The sequence below is a fragment of the Scyliorhinus torazame genome, chromosome 7 (assembly GCF_047496885.1).
Source record: "Scyliorhinus torazame isolate Kashiwa2021f chromosome 7, sScyTor2.1, whole genome shotgun sequence".
Taxonomy (NCBI): Eukaryota; Metazoa; Chordata; class Chondrichthyes; order Carcharhiniformes; family Scyliorhinidae; genus Scyliorhinus; species Scyliorhinus torazame.
In genome coordinates, this window is record NC_092713.1 from 108,946,781 (window position 1) to 108,974,138 (window position 27,358).

The 27,358-nt window shown below is 53.5% G+C and overlaps 1 protein-coding gene across 1 annotated transcript in view; it reads left to right on the forward strand.

Moving 5' to 3' along the window:
* Positions 1-27,358, forward strand: part of LOC140426443 (testicular spindle-associated protein SHCBP1L-like) — a 294,116-nt gene that overhangs the window by 176,200 nt on the left and 90,558 nt on the right. Inside the window, exon 6 of the mRNA XM_072511238.1 lies at positions 10,484-10,589. Within this exon, the coding sequence (XP_072367339.1) occupies positions 10,484-10,589 (106 nt within the window). The remainder of the gene's footprint in view (positions 1-10,483; positions 10,590-27,358) is intronic.

The window sequence follows — 27,358 nt, forward strand, 5'->3', positions numbered from 1 at the left end:
TAATGCAAAACGTAATGATAATATTTGTCATTAAACAGAAGTTCCACATAGCATACCACCCCCAGAGCGCATGAGCCGCACTTTAAAAACGACTATTAAGAAGATGGTGCAGCAGAAGAACACCACTTGGGACACAGTACTTCCCTTCGCCCTCATGTTCATTAGAAACACGGTTTCCAGCTCTACAGGTTTCATCCTCCACACGCTCATGACTGGGAGACCCATGAAAGGTATTGAATATTTATTAGGACTCGATTTGGCAAATCCTGCAGTAACCGCTTTCACCCACGAAAAAGCAGTGCAACAGGTCACAGAAAACATTAAAGCGGCACAACTGGCTGCTGCTGTCCGACTAGGCACTAGGAAAAGGTAGAGTAAAGCCAGCTTTGACAAAAAGGTCCACTCCATAGAATACACAGTCGGCCAGCAAGTTATGATCTTGTTGTACAACCCAAGCTCCATCCTATCCCCTAAATTCACAGGCCCCTACTCCATTTCTGACAAAGTAAGCCCCTTCGTTTACAAAATAGCATACCCTAAAGGTAAGACTGGTTGGTTCCACATCAACCAACTGAAAGCCTACGGAGCCCAACGTAACCACGCCCACCACGTCACCTTGGCAATGGGAGATGACGATGTCCACCCCACTGAAGCTTAAGCCCCGCCCCCTATCCAACCACTGCCCCCTCATGATGACACCTTCCCTTAACTCCAACCATACATGCAGGCTTCGCACTTGAACTTAACTCGGATGATGACCTCCTGGATTTGACCAGTAACCCTGACGACTTGCTCGATCTCTGAAGACAGCGACCACCCACCGTTCTAGACCCCCTACAGGACACCGATCCGCCAGACCTACTTGAGACACGTGATTGGCTTGACTCTCCCCAGAGTAAAGACTTGTTTCAATTCAGCCCCATGCCTGCCTGGCACACCCCACCGACTTATCCGCCCTCTCCTCGCGGCATTGCTTCCACTCCTAGGACCCCAGATCATGACTGCCCTCTGACCGCCACAACCCCAATCCTCCACTATGGCACCGTGACCCTTCTCGCAGATTGGTACGACATGACGGATCAGACAATTCACAGGCCCACGTGGCAAACGCCAAGAGTAACGGTATGAACCTGCAGACGCGAGTCTGGCAGCCAGGACGTAAAGATGATTCAGACAATGAGCCTCTTCTGGGAAATGATTTAACAGAACAATTGATGAAAGCAATTATCTGAGGTGTACAGATGATGACAAGTGGACGCCTACTAAGAAGTAAGGTGTCCAATTTCTGATAGAGCCTGCCCGCATTCTTCTTCCTCACCTCTCTTTTTAACGCATGGTTTTAATTCATGTCGGCCCGATACCTCATCGCACAAGAATTTGTTTATGAAGTCAAAGACACAATCTGTGGGCACAGCCTTGCTATCCCCATGGAGAAAGATTTTCACATGAATACAAACTCTTCCCGTTCGTTATGGTCACCCAGGTAGGGAGACACGGCACTAATCTCCGCCCTACCTGAGGACTCCAAAACAAAAAACTGATCTAGTAAAGCTCGGGTAGTAGAGTAACGGCATTTCCCCAGCCCTACCCGGGGATCCCACCCATTTGTCACCCGTAGTGGCCCATACGCACCCCATGTCACCTTCAAATTCGTTGGAATGGTTTTCTGCATGCTTCATTGTCTTGGGCAGGTCTTAATCTTCATGTCCAACCTGACTCTATCCCCTCTGTTTGGTTGTGGGATCAAGAATGTGTTCCACAGCGCTCCACATTCTAAACCCTCTTCTCTTCCACCTTTCTTTAGACCCCTTTGGTAACTCCCACCTGCTATTTACACGTTAGACACAACCGTTGCTGATTACTGCTGCTATACACGGAATCCCTCTGTGCCCCTGGGACAAAACTTTATAAAATTGGCTGCCCTCAAATTCGGCTAGTTAAGCAAAGCCTCAACCTTCCATGGTTGTGATTTAAGATGGAGACTGGTCGAAGAGTCCGCCCACTCCAAACATCGACCACACAAGCTGTGAGATACTCGAACACTGAATTCTGCACTTCAAATTTGCATTTCTGGTCTCTCCAAAATTTATTTAAACAAAAAAAAAATGGGACAGTCACACATGGTGACAATCATAAAGGGTAATTGGAATTAAGAGAGAACGACTACTAAATACAGATGTCAACCAAAGATGATAACATGATACTATGCTTGATTCCCTAGGAATACACGGAAAAAAACCGGAAGACAGACCACCTACAGAATGAATCCAGGATCCCTATTCTTCGCAGTGATCATCGCTGGACTTACTGAAATCCGTGCGCAACATCACACAAACTTACTCCATACTGGGCAACTGTGGTTTGCTCCACCAAGTGCCGGGAATGTGAGGACGGAACATTATGGGTAAAACCCAACAGAAGCATCCTATTTGGACGCAACAATCAAAGGGCAATGTACAAAAGGCCCAACGGGACCACATCTGCGTGCTACATCAGCACAACTGGAAAAGGGGATTGGTGGGAACTTATGAATGAAGGGTGCCCCGAAATTGAATGTTTAAGGAGAAGGTCAGAGAACACATTAGGAATCGGACAAAACTGCCCCGGGACACCCACTTGGTATTGCACAGAATTAGATTAGGACATAAGCCAGCCCCAAACACCACCACCCACAGACCACCTCTAGTCTGGGGGCTACCACCCAGCAACTGTTCGAGATCGAGACCAAAACCCCCTCCTGGTGGGAAAACTTTGCAAAATGGAATCCCCTCTCCTATGTAGTCGAGACCCTCCTCCTGATTGCAGTAATATGTATTGTCAACCTCACATTCCAACTCCGTAAATGAAAGGCAAAAGCCTCCCACCCACAGATATACACAGTCCGAGCCCCCCTTTTTGGAATTCAATAAGAAGGTATCCTGGGAATGTACAATTTATAAACGAATGTAACAACCGCTGCTGAAATAAGCCATTTGTGCTTTTTATTAGTTATAAGGATAAGTAGAATGAATGAGGTGCTGCTGCTTTAAATTTTGTGCCGTAAATAAGTTCTTTAATGTATAAGCAAGTAGCATGAGAGTAGTTTAGCTTAGAAAGGTTAGTTAGAAATTAACTGTCTTTATATGAATTTATATGAACTGGCTGTATATGAATTTAATTTAAAATGAGATAATAATTAGCAATGTATTTAATTTGATGAACTGCATGTAATAGTAATGAATTAGGTAAAACTGTGCAATGAATTTAGGACAGAGTAGAGTAGGACCTGAACTGACCGACAGGTGGCCGGGACAATAAGGTAAACATGGGCTCAAGTCTGTGATCCACCACGCTTCGCGTTCAGGATCAGGAGGATGGATATGTGGCCATCTAAAATGGCCGCCCACAAAGTATAATGGGAATTGTGGTCAAGTTGGGCCACAGACAGTACACAGCCCCTGTGTATTGAGCAAAGGAAAACCAGGCCGGACTGAAACTTGCACCTGGTAACGGTCAATCACCAATTTCCCCAGGACAATAGACTCAAGTTAAGGAATAGCAACAGTAGCAGACTCACCGGCGCCGCTCCCCCTTATTTGGAAAGGCATATGCACTTGGAACAGTGGTAGCTAGGACCCGCCCAGCCATCAAGGTACCCGCCCCTAATTGGCCAGAATCGATTAGGGTAATCAAAACGCTATCGATCCATTGGATCCTGAGTTAGGACCGCCCGAAAGAGCGTGAAAGCTCAGGGGAATAAAAGACAATCGAGCCATGTGTTCGGTCTCTTTTGGGACCGGCCTGTGCCCACACCAATCGCAGCATAACGACCAGCCAAGTTCAAGACCGTGATCGCTACCTGAGAGAGACGGGCCGCAGCCGAAACGAACCTGACGACTTCCAGCCGACACTCGTGGAGTTCCAGATAAAGGCCTTATCTACATGCACAGAGCCGGCCAATCAGAAGTTAAGTAAAGGTCATCTTAGTTGATAGGTGTAGTTTAATACATAGCCGCATGTATCATTGTACAGACAGATAAGTCTTGTGTTTAATAATAAACTGTCTTTTGAACTAATATACTGGTTATGTGGTCATTTGGTCAATACAAGAAACATACTCGCTTCTTGTGGTTCGATAATAAAAATAGCAACAGTCGCCACGCTAGTTTCCTGAGCGGCCGGACCATGAGTGGTCCACGCCGTCGGGACGTCAGCCAGTCGGGGGGAAGAGAATGGCGGAGCGGGCTTCCAGCAATGCCCCAGGTAAGCGCGGTGCATATGCCGCTTTTCGGGGCCCGCAGAATCGGGGAACCAGTGTCGGTCCCGATTCCTTGTGGGGAAATGGATTCTCCGCCCCGGCACCAGCCGCGACTTCGGTGTTGGGGTGCAGAGAATCCAGCCCCTTATAATTGCTGATGCATTATCTTGTTCTACCAACACAGAAGAACAACAACCACAGATTGTTCAACAAATTGAAACTCAAGTGCAGCTTCTAGCTGAAACTCTTCCTGTTTCTGATGAAAAACTCAAACTCATCAGAGGAGACCAAAAATGATGAAATGTTGCAACGAGTCATCAACCATATAAAAAATGGCTGGCTGAAAAGACACTTCGAAATTCAGAAACATTCAATCTGACCTCACTGTTGAAGATGGTTTTCTACTTTGTCTTTTTTTAAAAATATATATTTTATTAGTTTTCCAAACACAATTTTTCCACCTTACAAATCAACAAAAAAGATAACACAATAACTAATAGATGACATAATTTAAATAAAATAGTGATCTAACAAATTAACAAAAAATAGTGCTCCCCCCCACCCCAACCAGAACAAAACAGGTTGCCCCCCCCCCCCCCCCCCGGGGCTGCTGCTGCCGATGATCTATTTTCCCTTAACCTTCCGCGAGATAGTCAAGGAACGGTTGCCACCGCCTGGAGAACCCCTGAACCGATCCTCTCAACGCAAACCTCATCCGTTCCAGTTTTATGAACCCTGCCATATCGTTTGTCCAGGCCTCCACGCCGGGGGGTTTCGCTTCCTTCCACATAAGTAAGATCCTTCGCCGGGCTACCAGGGACGCAAAGGCCAGAATATCGGCCTCTTTCGCCTCCTGCACTCCCGGCTCATCCGCTACCCCAAATATAGCTAACCCCCAACCTGGCTTGACCCGGACCTTCACCACCTTTGAAATCACTCTTGCCACTCCCCTCCAGTACTCCTCCAGTGCCGGGCACGACCAAAACATATGTGTGTGGTTCGCCGGGCTTCCCAAGCACCTCCCGCACCTGTCCTCCACCCCGAAGAACCTGCTCAGCCTCGCTCCCGTCATGTGTGCTCTGTGTAGAACCTTGAATTGTATCAGGCTAAGCCTGGCACACGAGGAAGAGGAATTTACCCTACTTAGGGCATCAGCCCACAGACCCTCCTCAATATCCTCCAACAGCTCTTCTTCCCATTTTCCTTTCAGCTCCTCTACCAGCGCCTCCCCCTCCTCTCTCATCTCCTGATATATTTCGGATACTTTGCCCTCCCCAACCCATACCCCCGAAATCACTCTATCCTTGATCCCCTGTGCCGGGAGCAGCGGAAATTCCCTCACCCGTTCCCTCATAAACGCCCTCACTTGCATGTATCTAAAGATATTCCCCGGGGGCAACTCATACTTTTCCGCCAGAGCTCCCAGGCTCACAAACGTCCCGTCAATAAACAAATCTCCTAATTCCTGCCCGATGCCAGCTCTGGAACCCTCCATCCATCCTTCCTGGGACAAACCTATGGTTGTTCCTGATCGGGACCACACCGAGGCACCCGTCACACCCCTATGTCGCCTCCATTGCCCCCAGATCCTTAAGGTTGCCGCCACCACTGGGTTCGTGGTTTACCTTTTCGGGGAGAGCGGTAGCGGCGCCGTCACCAGCGCCTTTAGGCTCGATCCTTTGCAGGACGCCATCTCCAGCCTCTTCCACGCCGCCCCCTCTCCCTCCCTCATCCACTTGCGAACCATCGCCACATTGGCGGCCCAGTAATAATCGTCCAGATTCGGCAACGCCAGTCCCCCTCGGTCCCTACTGCGCTGCAGGAACCCCCTCCTTACCCTCGGGGTCTTCCCTGCCCACACGAAACTCATAACACTCCTGTCTATTTTCTTAAAAAAGGCCTTAGTGATCAAAATGGGGAGACATTGAAACACAAAAAGAAACTTGGGATGACCATCATCTTGACCGCCTGCACTCTGCCTGCCAATGAGAGCGGCAGCATATCCCACCTCTTGAAATCCTCCTCCATCTGCTCCACCAGCCGCGTCAGATTGAGTTTGTGTAAAGTTCCCCAGCTCCTGGCTACCTGAATCCCCAAATATCGGAAGCTCCTTTCCGCTCTCCTTAACGGCAGGCCATCTATCCCTCTTCCCTGATCCCCGGGGTGTACTACGAAAAGCTCACTCTTCCCCATATTAAGCCTATATCCCGAAAAATCTCCAAACTCCCTCAATATCTGCATAACCTCTGTCATCCCCTCCACAGGATCCGCCACATACCACGGTAGGTCATCTGCGTAGAGTGACACTCGGTGTTCCTCTCCCCCTCTAACCACCCCCCTCCATTTCCTAGAGTCTCTCAACGCTATGGCCAGTGGTTCAATTGCCAGCGCGAACAGTAATGGGGACAGAGGGCACCCCTGCCTCGTTCCCCTGTGTAACCGAAAATACTCCGATCTCTGCCGATTTGTGACTACACTTGCCACTGGGGCCCCATAGAGGAGCTTAACCCAACTGACAAACCCCTCCCCGAACCCAAACCTCCTCAGCACCTCCCATAAATACTCCCACTCTAGCCTATCAAATGCCTTCTCTGCATCCATCGCTGCCACTATCTCTGCCTCCCCCTCCGCTGGGGGCATCATTATCACCCCCAACAGCCGTCGCACGTTAACATTCAGTTGTCTCCCCTTTACAAACCCTGTCTGGTCTTCATGCACCACCCCCGGGACACAATCCTCGATCCTCATCGCCAGCACTTTTGCCAGCAACTTGGCGTCTACATTCAGGAGCGAGATAGGCCTATATGACCCGCATTGCAGCGGATCTTTATCTCGCTTCAGGATTAATGATATCGTCGCCTCCGACATTGTCGGGGGTAGAGTCCCCCCTTCTCTGGCCTCATTAAAGGTTCTTGCCAACAGCGGGACCAACAAGTCCACGTACTTCCTATAAAATTCCACCGGGAACCCGTCTGGTCCCGGGGCCTTCCCTGCCTGTATGTTCCCCAGCCCTTTAGTCACCTCATCCACCCCGATGGGCGCCCCCAGACCTGCCACCTCCTGCTCCTCCACCTTCGGGAACCTTAGTTGGTCCAAAAACTGTTGCATCCCCTCTTTTCCCTCCGGGGGTTGGGACCTATATAGCCTCTCATAAAAGGTCTTAAACACCTCATTTTTCTACTTTGTCTTGATCGTACTGTTATTCCTTTTTTTAAAATAAATTTAGAGTGCCCAATTCATTTTTTACAATTAAGGGGCAACTTAGCTTGGCCAATCCACTTACCCTGCACATCTTTGGGTTGTGGGGGCAAAACCCACGCAAACGCGGGGAGAATGTGCAAACTCCACACGGACAATGACCCAGAGCCGGGATTGAACCTGGGATCCCGACGCCGTGAGGCAGCAGTGCTCACCACTGCGCCACTGTGCTGCCTCGTATTGTTATTCCTATGACACTAGGACCCATGATACTACAAAAAATACATGAAGGTCATCTAGGCATAGAGAAATGCAAATACAGAACGAGACAGGCAGTATATTGGCCATGAATAAATAATGACATAACCAATCTAATTCTAGAATGTGAGACCTGCCAGCGTAATCAATCGACTCAGAGTAAAGAAACATTTACACCTCATGATCTTGAGAAGACTCCATGGTCGAAGGTTTGCATAGATCGTTTTCACTTTCATCGTCATGATTATATTGTAATCATCGGTCATTTCCCAAACTATCCCGAAGTGACTAAGTTGTCTGATTCTACCTCAAAATCCGTGATCAAAGCAGCGAAGGAGATTTTTGCTCGTCATGGTATTCCATGCAAAGTCATGACAGACAATGGACCTTGTTTTGATAGCTACTAGTGGACAGAATTTGTTCATGCATACAATTTTACTCATATAACTTCCAGTCCTCTTTATCCGCAATCCAATGGCAAGGTTGAAAAAGGCGTTCACATTGTGAAATAACTTTTCAAGAAACCTCTTGGCCCTGATTCAGATATGTTCTTAGCTTTATTGAATTACAGAGCTACTCCTCTTTCAAGTGGTTTATCTCCTGCTCAGTTGTTAATGAACAGAATGTTGCGTACAGCTCTTCCATGTACAACTACCTGATCCAGATCTTCAGCCAGTCATCAAGAAATACTACAATGAACATGCAAAATCACTGGAACCACTTCATCCAGGTGATCAAGTGAGAATTCATATTCCCACTGGAGGATGCTCTTATCTAGCTAAGGTCATACGTCAAGCAGCACGTCGTTCATACATTATTCAGTCGACTGATGGTTCTATCATTATCGATCGTCGGGCTCTTCTGAAAGTTCAATCTTCTAGTATGCTATTTCTTAATCTTCAATTTAATGAGAATTTATTTTGTACTACAACAACATCTAACAAGATACCAGATGACTTCCAGAAACCGTTAAAGACATCTACCACTCCACAGACTGGACTGAGGAGATCGTCCAGAACTATAAAGAAACCCAACAGACTTAATTTGTGAAGAAACACAAAAGAACTGTTTAAAGATTTTTTAAAAACTCATTTGTTAACTTTAGCATACATATCAATGTATCATGTACTAATGTTATTCATATTTTCCTTTTTGTCATGTACAAAAATGTCTAAAAAAAAAGGGGGATGTAATGATATGTACAGTACAAGTATAGGAAAGGGTTAATGAGAGACTATGGGCAGGATTCTCCACCCCCACGCCGAAGTGGCCGCGCCGTCGTGAACGCCGTCGAGGTTCACGACGGCGCAGAACGGCCCCGGTCCCGACCGATTCAGGCCCTGACAATAGGCCAGTATCGGGGCCGCGTCATCTACCCGCGCCAGGCCTTGTCGCCCGCATAAAAGCGGCGCCGCATAGATGACGCGGCCGGCGCCGCATAACAGACGTCATCCGCGCATGCGTGGTTGCCGTCCTCTCTAAGTCCGCCCCGCAAGAAGATGGTGGACGGATCTTGCGGGGCCGCGGAAGGAAGGAGGTCCTCCTTCAGAGAGGACGGCCCGACGATTGGTGGGCACCGATCACGGGCCACCCCACATTCCGGGTAAAGCCCGGTGCAGGATCCCCCCTCGCCCCCCCACAGGCCGCCACCCCCAGCGTTCACGCACCGCCCACGACTGCAGCGACCAGGTGTGGACGGCGCCGGGGGGAACCCGCCGTTTTGGCCTGGCCGCTCGGCCCATCCGGGCCTCAGAATAGCGGGGGTGCCGGAGAATCGCCATTTTGGGTGTCTCCGGCGATTCTCCGGCCTGCGGCCCGCGAAACCCGACCGGGCCGTTTCCGCCTCTTGGGAGAATCGCGGGAGGGCGTCGGACCGGCGTCCCCGGAAATTTTGGCGGCCCAGGCGATTCTCACAACCAGCGTGGGAGTGGAGAATCGCGCCCTATATGTATATCAGCACCAGATGGCATCACTGAGTGTTCATATAAAGGCTGGTCTCTTGGCATGCAGGGAGAAGCTGATGGAGATTTCAATGTAGTAGAAGGATAGTGTGAGGCTGAGTTAGAGTGTAATTCATCAATTAGAGATTATTAATTACTGTATCACAGATTCAGGACTATTATTTTATTATATGTTACTCAGTAAAGTGTGCGAAGCTAATCAAATTAAGTAGTGCAAAATAAATTTGTTTTGATTTAAACATCTTAGTTTTATATTCTTTGTCAATATTACATATCTGGCTATCTTGGAGAACAAGACAAGGAATATAACAGTAGCCTTGACTTTACAGAATTGTAAATATACTTTCAATAGAACTCTTCCTACCCTTTATGACCTGATTATATTTATTGTTTCAGCATTATGAAGCCCACTGCTGATCCAAACACCAGGTTAATGAGGCATTTGTTTGATGACCAATATTTAATTCTAACACTCAACACTAATGTGAATTATCTTACTATATTACAAAATAAAATAAACAAGGCTGTCAATGCGAAAATGTTTGAAAAAATACGAAACAGTCAGATTTTTGGACTCTGCAGTATTAGCGAGAAAACTGCAAATAAAGATGTCAACTTTTTAATTCACATCGTCCATTTTGAAAAAGCTTTAGATAATCCTGATAACCTAAGCTCTGACAAATTTTATACCAATATAAGTTTCCTCAAAAGGATATAATGGAGCTGTGATAGAAAAGAATGCTGTGTTTCTGTGAAAACCTAAATACAAAGTTGTTACAATTACAGAATGAATTCAGTCCCTTTTGTTCATTATTCTTGTCAATAATAGAGCACATGGACCATTCTTTCCACGAATATTGAGGCGTAGAAAAGGACAACGACCTTCTGGAAAGATTGTAACTCATATCGTGGCAAAAATGATGACAGCTGACATGGTGAGTTATTTCAGTTTGTGTTATTAGGTTGACTGTTTAAATATGCATGTCCATCACTTCATTGGCAAATGTCGAGTAACAGCCCTGATGAATGTGCATGATTAATAATGCACCAATGTTATTGTTAAAAGCTAAAAGTAAAAATATTTGTTGGAGATACTTACTGGCTTAGTTACGGGTTATGCCAGTTTTTGTGACGCTGAACCATACAGGACAAGGTCACAGGTTTAATCCCCAATCCATAAGGAGACCACATAATCCTTGGAAAATAAGAAACTAAATCATGTAGAGGAGCAACAACATCTGAGAATTCAAATACTTAAACTTCTTAAAGTAACTTTGTACGGTGATAAGGCCATAAAGAATGCAAAGGAAGTGTCATGTTAATAGGTGAATGTGGTTATGATACACTCTGTACTGCATATGGGATCACCTGACCTGGGGATCGAAGGTCAGATAGCATATATTAGAGAAGGTTGTAACAAGGCTGCAGATGCCTTGCAGTTGTGTCTTTATATTATGTGCTATTAATAAAGTTAGTTCACAGCAATGGTGTCGGTCTGCTTGCATCATATACATAATGCGTGGTGTCAGAAATAAACTAAACGCAACAATGAAGGTTCTGAAACCACCAACAGAGCTTAGTTTGCAGGGCAATCTCACCACAAACTGGAGGCGATTCGGCCGTGCCTCAGCCTATACCTCATAGCGACGGGCAGTGATAAGAAAGACCTGCAGGTATAGTCTTCCATCTTTTTTCATGTAACAGGGGAAGAAGCCCCAGACGTTTGTAAAACATTCATATTTGAAAGTGATTAGAATCAAAATGACTGGAAGAAATAATGGAAACGTTTGAACATTACTGCAGACCTAAGAAAAACATCACGTATGAAAGATTTTTTTTTAATGCGCATTCAAGGCAGTGACAACATTGGTCAGTATGTAACTGAGCTGAGAAAATAGGCTAAATTTAGACAGCTTGAAGAGTCACTCATCCAAGGTAGAATAATTCGCAAGATATCAAACGGCTTTTGATAGCATCTCACGCAGGTATTATGATCACAGATCAGACCCCAACCGTGGCTAGGATACTGGACCGAAACCCCAATATTTTAGTTTATTTTAAGTTAATGTGTTTATGTGTGGAAAGAACGATTTGTTCCAGGAGTGATTGCATGACAAAATAGGGCTTTGGTATTTCTAAAACAAAACTTTATTATAAATAGAATATTAAACTCTTTAACTTCACACCCAAAAAGGAATAGCTTACAATTATCCTTTAACACAACAATTTGCTTTTTTTTTCTCCCCCCTCCTCCCTCATCTCAGTCCCCCCTCATTTCCCTCCCCCCTCATTTCCCTCCCCCATCATCTCCCACCCCCTCAACTCCCTCCCCCCTCATCTCCCTCCCCCTCATCTCCCACCTCAACTCCCTCCACCCCTCATCTCCCTCCCCCCTCATCTCCCCCTCATCTCCCTCCCCCTCATCTCCATCCCCCTCCCCCTCATTTCCCACCCCCCCATATCTCCCTCCCCCTCATTTCCCTCCCCCCTCATTTCCCTTCCCCCCTCATCTCCCCCCTCATCTCCCTCCCCATCAACTCCCTCCCCCTCATCTCGCTCCCCCCTCATCTCCCTCCCCCTCATCTCCCTCCCCCTCATCTCCCTCCCCCCTCATCTCCCCCTCCACCCCTCATCTCCCCCCTCATCTCCCTCCCCCCTCATCTCCCCCCCTCATCTCCCTCCCCCTCATCTCCCTCCCCCTCATCTCCCTCCCCCTCATCTCCCTCCCCCATCTCTCTCCCCCATCTCTCTCACCCCCTCATCTGTCACCCCCCCATCTCTCTCCCCCATCTCTCTCCCCCATCTCTCTCCCCCTCATCTCACCCCCTCATCTCTCTCCCCCTCATCTCTCCCCCCTCATCTCTCTCCCCCCTCATCTCTCCCCCCTCATCTCTCTCCCCCTCATCTCTCTCCCTCATCTCTCTCCCCCCATCTATCCCCATCTCTCCCCCCCTCATCTCTCTCCCCCTCATCTCCCTCCCCCCTCATCTCCCTCCCCCTCATCAACCTCCCCCTCATTTCCCACCCCCCCATATCTCCCTCCCCCTCATTTCCCTCCCCCCTCATTTCCCTTCCCCCCTCATCTCCCCCCTCATCTCCCTCCCCATCAACTCCCTCCCCCTCATCTCGCTCCCCCCTCATCTCCCTCCCCCTCATCTCCCTCCCCCCTCATCTCTCCCCTCAACTCCCTCCACCCCTCATCTCCCCCTCATCTCCCTCCCCCCTCATCTCCCCCTCATCTCCCTCCCCCTCATCTCCCTCCCCCATCTCTCTCCCCCATCTCTCTCACCCCCTCATCTGTCACCCCCCCATCTCTCTCCCCCATCTCACTCCCCCATCTCTCTCCCCCCTCATCTCTCCCCCCTCATCTCTCCCCCTCATCTCTCTCCCCCTCATCTCTCCCCCCTCATCTCTCTCCCCCCTCATCTCTCCCCCCTCATCTCTCTCCCTCATCTCTCTCCCCCTCATCTCTCTCCCTCATCTCTCTCCCCCCATCTATCCCCATCTCTCCCCCCCTCATCTCTCTCCCCCTCATCTCCCTCCCCCCTCATCTCCCTCCCCCCTCATCTCCCCCTCATCTCCCTCCCCCTCATCTCCATCCCCCTCCCCCTCATTTCCCACCCCCCATATCTCCCTCCCCCTCATTTCCCTCCCCCCTCATTTCCCTTCCCCCCTCATCTCCCCCCCTCATCTCCCTCCCCATCAACTCCCTCCCCATCATCTCGCTCCCCCCTCATCTCCCTCCCCCTCATCTCCCTCCCCCTCATCTCCCTCCCCCCTCATCTCCCCCTCCACCCCTCATCTCCCCCCTCATCTCCCTCCCCCCTCATCTCCCCCCCTCATCTCCCTCCCCCTCATCTCCCTCCCCCTCATCTCCCTCCCCCTCATCTCCCTCCCCCATCTCTCTCCCCCATCTCTCTCACCCCCTCATCTGTCACCCCCCCATCTCTCTCCCCCTCATCTCTCCCCCCTCATCTCTCTCCCCCCTCATCTCTCCCCCCTCATCTCTCTCCCCCTCATCTCTCCCCCCTCATCTCTCTCCCCCCTCATCTCTCCCCCCTCATCTCTCTCCCCCTCATCTCTCTCCCTCATCTCTCTCCCCCCATCTATCCCCATCTCTCCCCCCCTCATCTCTCTCCCCCTCATCTCCCTCCCCCTCATCTCCCTCCCCCTCATCAACCTCCCCCTCATTTCCCACCCCCCCATATCTCCCTCCCCCTCATTTCCCTCCCCCCTCATTTCCCTTCCCCCCTCATCTCCCCCCCTCATCTCCCTCCCCATCAACTCCCTCCCCCTCATCTCACTCCCCCCTCATCTCCCTCCCCCTCATCTCCCTCCCCCCTCATCTCCCCCCTCAACTCCCTCCACCCCTCATCTCCCCCCTCATCTCCCTCATCTCCCCCCTCATCTCCCTCCCCCTCATCTCCCTCCCCATCTCTCTCCCCCATCTCTCTCACCCCCTCATCTGTCACCCCCCCCATCTCTCTCCCCCATCTCTCTCCCCCATCTCTCTCCCCCCTCATCTCTCCCCCCTCATCTCTCCCCCTCATCTCTCTCCCCCTCATCTCTCCCCCCTCATCTCTCTCCCCCCTCATCTCTCCCCCCTCATCTCTCTCCCTCATCTCTCTCCCCCTCATCTCTCTCCCTCATCTCTCTCCCCCCATCTATCCCCATCTCTCCCCCCCTCATCTCTCTCCCCCCCTCATCTCTCTCCCCCTCATCTCCCTCCCCCCTCATCTCCCTCCCCCTCATCAACCTCCCCCTCATTTCCTCCGCCCCCTCATCTCCCTCCCCCTCATCTCCGTCCCCCCTCATTTCCCTTCCCCCTCATCTCCCCACTCATCTCTCCCCCTCATCTCCCCCCTCATCTCTCCCCCTCATCTCCCTCCCCCCTCATCTTCCTCCCCCTCATCAACCTCCCGTTCATTTCCCTCCGCCCCCTCATCTCCATCCCCCTCATCTCCATCCCCCCTCATTTCCCTTCCCCCCTCATCTCCCCCCTCATCTCTCCCCCTCATCTCCCCCCCTCATCTCTCCCCCTCATCTCCCTCCCCCTCATCTCCCTCCCCCTCAACTCCCTCCCCCCCTCATCTCCCTCCCCCTCATCTCCCCCCTCAACTCCCTCCACCCCTCATCTCCCTCTCCCCTCATCTCCCCCCTCATCTCCCTCCCCTCCTCATCTCCCTCCCCCATCTCTCTCCCCCCTTATCTCTCTCACCCCCTCACCTCTCTCACCCCTCATCTGTCACCCCCCCATCTCTCTCCCCCCTCATCTGTCATCCCCCCATCTCTCTCCCCTCTCATCTCTCTCCTCCCTCATCTCTCCCCCCTCATCTCTCTCCCCTCATCTCTCTCTCCCCTCATCTCTCTCCCCCTCATCTCTCTCCCTCTTCGCTCTCCCCCCATCTATCCCCATCTCTCTCCCCCCTCATCTCGCTCCCCCTCATCTCTCTCCCCCCTCATCTCTCTCCCCCTCATCTCTCCCTTCTCATCTCTCTCCCCCCTCATCTCTCTCACAATTTCCTATTAAGCAACAAGAAAATAAACATGCAGATCTTAATCTAGCTTAAAATTAGGAGTAATACTTGCTTTATAAAACAAATTTGGCTCTGGTTGGATCCCCTTCAGACTCTGGCAGAATACCCTCCAATAGGTGCTACAACTTGGGCTGGGTGAGACAGGCACAGTGTGCACCCGTCTTCTTCGGCGTGGAGTAACTGGGGCACAGAGAGGTAAAGAGCGTCCCCCTTTCTATGTCACTAGCTGCCCTAAAGGAGGTGTACAGGGGACAATTAAATGATAAGTGGTTCAGGCAATGGTGGAAGGGAGGTGATGGGGAAGTCAGACAGGAGGGGGAGGGTTTGGACCAGAGTCCAACCAGAGCTCAGCCGAGAGGGGGTTTGGGGTTTAATCTTTGGGTGGGGGGGGGATCGGACTGGGTCACATCACGGGTAGGGTTGCATCATGAGGTCGGGTCGGGCGACAGTGGTGTGTCCCCTCGGGGTTGTGCATCTGGGGGGGTGCCCTGTGCGAGGCTGGGTCTGAGGTTTTCAATAGTTACTCTGGAGTTAGAAGTGATATTTTTTTCCTCTAACTCTTTCAGAATAACCATCAAGGTAAACCTAGCAGAACCATCCAAAGTTAGCAATTTGAATTGTTTCTGTCAGATGATTCCCAGCCCAGTGCAATTGACCAGAAGAAGTTCGCACTTCTGGCAATTCCCAGTTATACCCTTGTGCGGCAGCCTCCCAAGAGGGATTCCCCAGCGCATCATTGGGGTACCCCCTAAATGTGACATGGAACCAGGAAGTCATGGGCCCAAGTGTACGCTAGCAGATGCTAAATATTAAATCTTGGACGTTAGTTCAGGTTTCTGGCAGGTCAAGCTGGCTGAACTCAGCTCCTGTACATCACCGGAGTGATGTACGCCGGCGTCAACGGAGCTCCTGGCCCAGCAATTCAGCGGTCTTCAGGGGGCGAGCATGGCGCTGGAGTGCTGCACGCTGCTCCAGCGCCAAAAGGCGGCCCTGCACGGCTGGCGCGGGTACACACATGCGCGTGGTTGCCGTCTCCGTGCCAGCACATGTGCGTGGTTGCCGTCTCACCGCCGGCGCGGAGCAACATGTCGGAGACCTACGGCGGGCCCGCGCGGAAGGAGATAAACCTCCAGATCGCGGGTGGCCGCCAATCGGAAGCCCCTGAACTCGGACCTGGACCCCGTGGAGGCCTCCTCCGGAGTCAGATCCCCTGCCCCCCCCCCCCCCCACCAGGACGTCCACCGCGGCCGCGGGTCCGAGCTCCCGCCAGGTGGTACCAAGTTGGAACCACGCCGGCGGGAGTTCAGCCGGTCGCCCGCGGAGAATCGCCGCGGGGGCCTCTTTCAGCAGCCCCCGACCGGCGCGCGGCGACCGCGCGTGACTGGCTGGTCCATGGATTTCTGGCGTGAACGGCTATTTTCCGCCCCCGCGCTGGTCGCGATTCCGGCGTGGAGGGTCGGAGAATCCCGCCCCCTATCTCTGCACCTTTATCACACCAGACAGACACAATAAGTTTTTACACTTGCCTTTTGGCATTAGTTCAGCACCTTAGTTGTTCCACAGAACAGTGAAGCAGCTGTTTGCAGGGTTAGAGGGCATGGAAACCTCTTTTGACGATGTGCTGGTCTGGGGAGCCACGGGAGAACAAAACAACCACAAGTTGAAGCAAGTGCTAGCAAGAGCGAGGGAAAAGAATTTCAAGTTGAAGAAGGAAAAGTGCAAAATAGGTCTTCATGAAATCAAGTACTTGGGGCATGTGCTAACTGAAGCAGGACCAGAGTAAAATTGAAGTAGCCATGAACATGCTACCTCCACAATTTAAAAGCCTTGGAGAGGCTTTTGTCATGGTGAACTATCTTGGTGAATTCATTCTGCACATGTCAGACCTGACAACACCTCTCAGGATTTCTACAAAATGATGTGGAATGGCACTCGGGACAAAATCACCAAGAAACTTTGACCATTCTAAAGGGAACACTGACCCAGACACCAGTGTTAAAGTATTACAATGTCAGCCAGTTAAGATATCAGTGGACGCTTCAAAACTGACCTGGCAGCTGTCCTCTTGCAAAAGGAGGCACCAGTGGTGTATGCTTCAAAGGCAAAGACTGAAACACAGCAGTTATGCCAAAATAGAGAAGGAAATTACACAAATTGTGTTCGGCCTAGAACACTTCCAACAACTTGTCTATGGCAAAGATGTGGAGGTAGAGCTGGTCATTAACCTATGGAAGCTATATTTAAAAAGCTCCTGAAATGTGCACCACCAAGAATTACTGTTGTGTCAGCAGAAGGACCAGGTCAGAGTTAACTACAAACCGGGATAAGAAATGTACATTCCAGACACTCGGGGCGCGATTCGCTGGCCGCGTTGCGCTCAAGCGAGAGCATAACGTGGCCGGAGAAACTCAGGAAAGCCCTCCAGCGGGCTTTCTGGTGGCCTCCACACCTCACGGGATTCATCTAAGCCCGCAAGGCGTCAGAGTCGGAACTCTGCCCAAAAGGGGCATGACCAAACGGAGCCCCCGGAAGTAGGTCTTAAACCTACTTACCTGGTATACACTGGCCTCCCCAGGAGGGCTGGAACCAGGCGCCGATCAATGCTGGACCACACAAATGTGGTCCAGGCGGAACGGCATCCGCGGAGGTTTCCCAGGCCATCAGAGACCCCTGGGTAGTCAGGGTAAGTGCAGGGTGGCTCCCTCCCCCTCCCCCTGGAACACGGGCACCTTGGCTATGCCCAGCTGGCACCTTGGCACTGTCACCCTGGCAGTGTAAGGTGTCCATGTGGCACTGCCAAGCTGGCTGAAGCACTGCCTGGGTGCCAGGCTGCCAGTGCAAGGGTACCCGGGTACCAGGGTAGCACTGCTATGGGTCAGGGCCTGACGGGGGCCATGCCCATGAAAGGAGAGTGGAGGGGGGGCGGTTTAAGGGTGAGAGTGTGCAGGGAATATAAGTAGGGGCCTCCAGGAGGTTGGGGGGGGGGGGTGACGGGTAAGGGTCCTGAAAGGGAGAGGGCGCTGTAAAGGGGCTTGGAGGGGGCCTGAAGAGGGTGTGTCCCCCCAGGCACTCCATAGCGGGGGTGTTCTCACTTGTGGATTGTGGGGTAGTGCCCATGTGTGTGGGGGATGTGGGGGACCAACCAAGCTCACTTAAGAGATCAGGGCACCCTTTCAAAATGGCAGCTCGATCTCTGAGTTCAGCTCCCCAGTGCTAAAAAACATAGAAACATGCAGGAGAAGAGCTTGAGATGTAATATATTGGCTTGGAATGGGAGCACAAATCAGGGAAATGGTGATTGCATGCGCAGGGTGCCCAATGTACAGTAAATCACAACAAAAAGAGGCACTTAAACCACACAGTGTTCCAGAGAGTCCTTGGCAGAAAATTGTAGTGGATTTGTTCACTTTTGACACCAGTGAGTACCTAATAGCAGTAGATTATTACTCTAAAGTTTTTTGAGTCTGAGAAAAGATAGTAAGAGCATCGCTGTAATGAATCATTTGAAATCAATTTTTGCTCATCATGGCAGAGTTGAAGTGGAAGGCCGAAGGGCATGTTCCCGTGCTGTATTGCTCATCTCAGACAACAGCCCACAATTCTCAGGCACTGAGTATCTCAAAAGTTGCACAGCTGGGAGATTTTCCTCACTACATAAAGTCCCAAATATGCAAAGATTGGCCAAAAGAACTTTTTAAAAAAAAACGAGGAGAAAAGCATGGGGGAGGTGGCATTCAGAGGAGTAAAAGCAAATTACTGCAGATGCTGGAATCTGGAGTCAGGAGTAACTTGGGTGAGAAGAGAGGTGGAGGCAGCAGTCGGACGAGTGCAGCACGGTAGCATTGTGGATAGCATAATTGCTTCACAGCTCCAGGGTCCCAGGTTCGTTTCCCGGCTTGGGTCACTGTGCGGAGTCTGCACATCCTCCCCGTGTGTGCGTGGGTTTCCTCCGGGTGCTCCGGTTTCCTCCCACAGTCTAAAGATGTGCGGGTTAGGTGGATTGGCCATGATAAATTGCCCTTAGTGTCCAAAATTGCCCTTAGTGTTGGGTGGGGTTGCTGGGTTATGGCGATAAGGTGGAGGTGTTGACCTTGGGTAGAGTGCTCTTTCCAAGAGCCGGTGCAGACTCGATGGGCCGAATGGCCTCCTTCTGCACTGTAAATTCTATGATTCTATGAGTGGCAGAGGCAGCAATTGGAGGAGTGACAAAGGCAGTGGAGGGCAAGGAAAATTCTAAGTAAGAGAAATTGTGGGTGATGTAGGAGACGATTATTATACAAAATAACCTCAGGAGTCTCAGATACAGAACAATTGTTTATTCCAACATGTTGGGAGAGTTCTACCTCAGGGTGCGCCTCCGATGCATGACTCTCCCAATTAAGAAACCATAGATCATTTATACACTGAGAAGCAAATAAGCAGTACATTGCTTGAATTCCAACATTGTCTGTTTTAAATTTAGATTAAACAAGTACCTTTGATTGCAGAATAACAACTCTCCCAGGCATTATCTGTCCTTCCTAACTCCCGAAGGCCATCTTAAACTTTGTCCCAGTGTCCATTGCTACCAGGCTCATCCTTGCTCGTTAGATTTTTTTTACTAAACCAGGTCTTTGAGGAGTACAGAGATCACCAGGTATTCAGACTACTGGGGCGAAATTCTCCGTTATCGGCGGAAAGTCCGCCGATCGGCGCAAAAAACGGCGCAAATCCCACTTGCGTCACGTCATAAAAATGGGTCGATAGTCTCCGGCCCGAAATGGGCTAGCAGCGACGTAACTGGATCCGCGCTTGCGCAGTGGTTCACGCCGTGCAGCGTCATACGCGCTGCACGGCGTGACGGCTCATAAGGCCGCGCAGCTCCCCCCCACCCGACCGGAACACCCGACCGCAACACCCGACTGGATGGCTGGCCGTCGCTCAGCCCCGAGGTTCGAGTCACGCGATGTGGAGGCGCTCCTGGACACGGTGGAGCAGAGGAGGGACGCCCTGTATCCCGGGCACGGCCGCAGAGTTGCCCCACGCCACAGCCGGCGTCTGTGGAGGGAAGTGGCAGAGGCCGTCACCGCTGTGGCCCTGACACCACGGACAGGCACCCAGTGCCACAAGAAGGTGAACGACCTCGTCAGAGCAGGCAGGGTGAGCCTCCCCCATATCCCCCATATCCCTCCCTCCCCCATATCCCCCCCTCCCCCATATCCCCCATATCCCCCTCCCCCATATCCCCCCTCCCCATATCCCCCCTCCCCATATCCCCATATCCCCCCCTCCCCCATATCCCCCCTCCCCATATCCCCGCTCCCCCATATCCCCCCTCCCCCATATCCCCCCTCCCCCATATCCCCCCTCCCCCATATCCCCCATATCCCCCTCCCCATATCCCCCCTCCCCCATATCCCCCCTCCCCCATATCCCCCTCCCCCATATCCCCCCTCCCCCATATCCCCCCTCCCCCATATCCCCCCTCCCCATATCCCCCCTCCCCATATCCCCCATATCCCCCCTCCCCCATATCCCCCCTCCCCCATATCCCCCCTCCCCATATCCCCCTCCCCCATATCCCCCCTCCCCCATATCCCCTCCCCCAAATTCCCCCATATCCCCCCTCCCCCATATCCCCCATATCTCCCCTCCCCCATATCCCCCCTCCCCCATATCCCCCCTCCCCCATATCCCCCATATCCCCCTCCCCATATCCCCCCTCCCCCATATCCCCCCTCCCCCATATCCCCCCTCCCCCATATCCCCCCTCCCCCATATCCCCCTCCCCCATATCCCCCCTCCCCCATATCCCCCCCTCCCCCATATCCCCAAGTGAATCCAGCCCTAACCTTAACCTCTGCAATGCACGCGCAACCGATGGCGTGCATTCATATACCTGCCTAACACTGTTGCCTTTTACCCCTGCCACCACCACACCCCCCCCCCCCCCACAGGAGAAGCGCGCACACAACAATAGGGAGCATGTGAGGACTGGAGGCGGGCCCGCTGATGAGAGGCCACTGACCGTACACGAGGAAAGGGCCCTGGAACTGGCTGGCGGACCTGAGGACCGGGAGGTTGCTGATGCAGAGGTCGGGGGCCCACCAGCAAGTGAGCCACCGACAGCCCGTCCCCATATCCCCCCTCCCCTATATCCCCCTCCCCCGTATCACCTGATCACTGCCTGATGTCTAACCATGCATGCTTCATTGTGTATCGCAGGACCAAACGTCCAGGCACCCATCCCCGCAGATGCACACCGCCCGCAGGATGCCCCTCGGAGACCACGGGAGACGGAGAGACCCGGACCCTCCAGCATGCGACGCCCGCAGGATGCCCCTCGGAGACCACGGGAGACGGAGAGACCCGGACCCTCCAGCATGCGACGCCCGCAGGATGCCCCTCGCACACCACGGAAGACGGAGAGACCCGGACCCTCCAGCATGCGACGACCGCAGGATGCCCCTCTCACACCACGGGAGACGGAGAGACCTGGAGCAACAGGGAGACAACACCCCCGTCACGTGCGGGAGTGACCACCCAGCGATGAGGGGGGCAGCCACAGGCCCCCGTCACATCCGAGCCAGGACACCACTACCCAGGACACCACTACCCAGGACACCACTACCCAGGACACCACTACCCAGGACACCCCTACCCGGGACAGCACTACCCGGGACAGCACTACCCAGGAAGACGAAATACCGGACAGTGACTCAGAGTGGATGGGTGGAGACGAACCCCCACCCCAAAGTGCCATGGACTCAGAGTGGGACGAAGAGCACGACACAACGCCACTGCTGTCACCAACACCCTCCACCATCGCAGAAACACTCACCACGGTTGGGCACTTTAGTGATGAGGCATCTGGTACACTCACTGGTGCGCACAACACAGCCGTCCCGGTACAGCAGGTGGAAGTAGGAGCAGCAGAGGGACCGGGCGGTCGGAGGGCAGCCCAGGCCAAGCGAACATCTGCCGCCCAGATGGATCCCGGGTTCCTGCAGTTACCACACCCACACATAGATCCGATGCAACCACCGACCCGGAGATGAGCGAAGAGGGTGACGGGCGGCTTGCGGCGGCCGCGGTCGCAGGTGGAGGAGTCCACCTGCGTCCAGGAGCTGGGAGTGGTCCCGGTCATGCGTGCCACCCAGGCTGACACCGCACGGGTGGCGTCCGCGGTGGAGGCAATGGTTGCGACGGTGTCAGACATGGGGAACGGTTTGCGAGGCCTGGGGCCTTCCGTGCAGGCGGCGTCTGTGGCCCAGGAAATGGCTGCCCTCTCACAGGAGGCCATGAGCCAGTGCCAGCGCCAGATGGCAGAGGCGCTCAACGCCATAGCCCAGTCTCTGCAGGCCATGGCCCAGTCTCAGCAGGCCATGGCCCAGTCTCAGCAGGCCAGGGCCCAGTCTCTGCAGGCCATGGCCCAGTCTCAGCAGGCCATCGCTGAGGGCATCGGCCCCAGTGGCCATGTGCGAGCCGGCGTCGCACTGTCACAGACAGGGTTTGCCAACACCCTGGGCTCCATGGCTGCAAACCTGCAGACCCCTGTCGATACCAGCATGGGCCTCCAGGACTGGCAGCGCCAGATGTCGGGGGGCGTCGGATGGCCAGTCCGTTCGCATCCCCCACCCATGTAGAGGCCTGGGGGCCATCTGGCACCCTGAGGGAGGAGGAGGTGGTGTGGTCCGTCCCGGCTCCCTCTGTAGGGGAGGTCCCGGTACACCGCGACACCTCGGACTCCCCCCCCTTCCGTCCCAGGTGCATCGGGCGGGCAACGGGCAGGACAGGCTGGCAGCTCGCCATCTCAGTCGCCCGGGCCGCAGCCTGGCCCATCTAGGCCAGGACGTCCCAGGAAACGGCCGCCAAAGGGATCCAGTGTCAGAGGGCAGGAATCACAGGAGTCCACCTCCAGTTCTGCTGTACCATCTGGGGAACCACGTAGACGTAGTCAAAGGGCCCGTAAGGCCAAACAATTAGACACTGAGTAAGTTGGCACGGGTGCAGGGCACAGATGAGTTTAAGGGGCTAGGGCACGTGCATGAACTCCTTTGGTTATTAAAGTCAATGTTACACCTACCGAAGCTGCCTTTGTGCTCTGTCCAAAGTGTGCGGGCGTGTCATGTACGTTGAGCGCAAGTGTGTGTGGGAGGGGTGGTCTTACCTCAGCCCCAGGTGAGTCTGCCCCCTTCCCCCTGGGCCACCATCAACATCCCCCGGGCAGAGGACGGGACCGTGCGCTGCAGTGTCACAGCCGCATGCAGGGATGGTCCGGGTGGATGGTGGTACTGTGGCCATGGGTCAGACATAGTCCAACGATGTAGAGCCAGGAGCTCATCGCAGGGCGGGTTGTCATCATCCTCCATGGCCTGCGATAGACACGCGTCCACCCGCAACTGTGTGAGCCCGGCCCGTTGTGCCGCAGGTGGATCGGCAATGGGGGGGGGGGGGCGTGGTGTGCATGCGGGTGGGGTGGGTGGGGTTGGGGAGGGGGGTGAGGGTGCTGGGTGGGTGGATGGGTGGGGGGTGTGGGTGGTCGGCTGTTGCCATGGTGTGCGGACTGTGGCCATACTACCCGATTCCCACGCCCATCTAGTCAGTGATGCGGGCGGCTATCAGTCTGTCCCGTGCCCGCTGGGCCAGCCGGTAACGGTGGACAGCCACCCGCCTGTGTCTACCCCGTCTGCCCTGACCATTGCCCCCATCCCCCTCATCTGGGGAGGACTGTGCCTCTTCCTGCTGCTCCTCCACTCCGCCCTCCTCTGCCTGCGGCACATCGCCCCTCTGCTGGGCTATGTTGTGCAGGACGCAGCACACCACAATGATGCGGCCGACCCTATCTGACCGATACTGGAGGGCGCCGCCAGTGAGGTCCAGGCACCTGAAACGCATCTTCGGCACGCCAAAGCACCTCTCGATCACTCCCCTTGTCGCTACATGGGCATCATTGTAGCGGTTCTCCGCCTCATTGCGTGGCCTCTGTATAGGCGTCATCAGCCACGATCGCAATGGGTAGCCCAGCAACCAGCCCCTCAGCCGGGGATGGCGTCCCTCGTACATGCCGGGGATGGATGACCGCGACAACACGAATGAGTCGTGTACACTGCCTGGGTGACGGGCGCAGACGTGCAGGATCATCATGCGGTGGTCGCAGACCACCTGTACGTTCATCGAATAGGTCCCCTTCCTATTTGTGAACCCTGTTATCTGCAGGTGGCCGCACGGCGACGTGCATCCCATCGATCGCGCCCTGGACCATGGGGAACCCGGCCACGGCAGAGAAGCCCACGGCCCGGGCATCTTGGCTGGCCCGGTCCACGGGGAAGCGGATGTAGCGGTGCGCCATGGCATAAAGGGCATCTGTCACTGCCCGGATGCACCGGTGCACCGATGTCTGCGATATGCCGGACAGGTCCCCACTCGGTGCCTGGAATGACCCCGTTGCATAAAAGTTCAGGGCCACCGTAACCTTGACGGACACGGGGAGAGGGTGTCCCCCACCAGTGCCACGCGGTGACAGGTGTGCCAGCAGGTGGCAGATGTGTGCCACGGTTTCCCGGCTCATCCGGAGTCTCCTCCTGCATTCCCGGTCCGTGAGGTCCTGGTATGACTGCCGGGGCCGGTACACACGGGGCGTCCTCGGGTGCCTCCGTTGCCGTGGGGCCGCGACGTCCTCCTCCCCCTCCTCGTCCTGTCGGTCAGGTGTCCCCCCAGCCTGGGCGGCTGCCGCCTGTCCCTCTGTGGCAGCCTGCGCCGCCTCTCTGGCACGCTCCTCCTCCTCCTCCTCCTCATCCAGGGCAACATAGACATGAGCGGCTGCCACCACTGCGGCCAACATCGCTGGATGATCTGAAAACATGACGGCCTGGTGGGGGGGAGGGGAACGACGACATGTCATCATTGCCCATATCCCCTCCTCCCCCCAGCCAGGTGGCATGGACCACATGGGTCCAACTGTTGGAGGCTGGCACCTGGCCAGGTGGACCAACTCATTTGCCCTCCCATCACCCTCCTCGGCACGGACCCCCCCCCCAACCTCCACCCCAGCACGGACCCCCCCAACCTCCACCCCAGCACGGACCCCCCCCCAACCTCCACCCCAGCACGGACCCCCCCCAACCTCCACCCCGGCACGGACCCCCTCCCCAACCTCCACCCCAGCACGGACCCCCCCCCCAACCTCCACCCCGGCACGGACCCCCCCAACCTCCACCCCAGCACGGACCCAACCCCCAACCTCCATCCCGGCACGGACCCCCTCCCGGCACTCCCCCGGAGCCCAGCCTACTCTAACCACCCCGTCCCCGCCGCACACACACACACACAAGCCGAGACACACCTCTCCTCACGCAATCAGACTGCGGCCACGCCATTTCCTGCCCAGAGCCAACCCCCCAGGCCGTCACTCACCTCCACGCTGGTCGGCGTGAGCCTGGAGCACCGGGTCACGCCGACGAAAAGGAGGTTTGATTCACGTCGACGTGAACGGTCATCACGTCGACGGGACTTCGGCCCATCCGGAAGGGAGAATATCGGCAGGCCGAAAATCGGCTGCCTTGCGCAGACCCGTGACATTCTCCGCGGCAGCGGCGCCATTAACGCCCCGCCGACTTTTCTCCCTTCGGAGACTTCGGCGGGGGCGGGATTCACGGCGGCCAACGGGCATTCTCCGACCCTCTGGTGGGTCGGAGAATGACGCCCCTGATGTGGGTCCTGAAGACATCCAAGGTTTACTGATACTAGGATGTTTAACCACATAAGTATTTGTGTAGTGCATAGCGCCTGTGAAGTAGAACTACTTCAGGGAGTGTCAAACCTGGCTTTACGAGACCCAGGCTCAGCTCCCTCCGGTTGACAGTTCCTGGTCAGAACCCCTACTATGGGATACAAGCATCACTGCCTTGTGGGTATCTCGGGAGGGATTAAGGCTAAGGGAGTAAACTTTTATCAGAAAATCCGGAGTGGAGCCCATAAGGCAGCCATATGTTATTTTCGGCATGTTCCGGAAGCTTCTGCAGCCAAACTGGTGCCAAATGTCACGCTCTGCACTCCTTTTTTAAAAAAATATTTTATTGAAAATTTTTGGCCAACCATCACAGTACATTGTGTATCCTTTACACAGTAATATAACAATATAAATAACAATGGCCGGTTTTATAAACAAGATATAAATAATATATAAACAAAAACAAAAACAAAACTAAATGGCAACTGCCTTGTCCCAGATAAATATTCTCCAAAAATATGTTTTAACAGTCCAATATACAATTATCTATAACAACAACCTATACATATTATACTTATATATTAACATCCCTGAGAATCCCTCTGGTTCCACCCCCCCCCCCCCCCCCCCCCCCCGCCCCTCTGGGCTGCTGCTGATGTCTTCTTCTTTTCCATTCCCTCTATCTTTCTGTGAGGTATTCGACGAACGGTTGCCACCGCCTGGTGAACCCTTGAGCCGATCCCCTTAGGACGAACTTAATCCGTTCCAGCTTTATAAACCCTGCCATGTCATTTATCCAGGTCTCCACACCCGGGGGCTTGGCTTCCTTCCACATCAACAGTATCCTGCGCCGGGCTACTAGGGACGCAAAGGCCAAAACATCAGCCTCTCTCGCCTCCCGCACTCCCGGCTCTTCTGCAACCCCAAATATAGCCAACCCCCAGCTTGGTTCGACCTGGACCCCCACTACCTTCGAAAGCACCTTTCTCACCCCCACCCAAAACCCCTGTAGTGCCGGACATGACCAGAACATGTGGGTGTGATTCGCTGGGCTTTTCGAGCATCTCGCACACCTATCCTCTACTCCAAAAAAATTTGCTAAGCCGTGTTCCAGTCATATGCGCCCTGTGTAACACCTTAAATTGTATCAGGCTTAGCCTGGCACACGAGGACGATGAGTTTACCCTACTTAGGGCATCAGCCCACAGCCCCTCCTCAATCTCCTCCCCCAGCTCTTCTTCCCATTTCCCTTTCAGCTCGTCTACCATAATCTCCCCCTCGTCTCTCATCTCCCTATATATGTCTGACACCTTACCGTCCCCCACCCATGTCTTTGAGATCACTCTGTCCTGCACCTCCTGCGTCGGGAGCTGCGGGAATTCCCTCACCTGTTGCCTCGTAAAAGCCCTCAGTTGCATATACCGGAATGCATTCCCTTGGGGCAACCCATATTTTT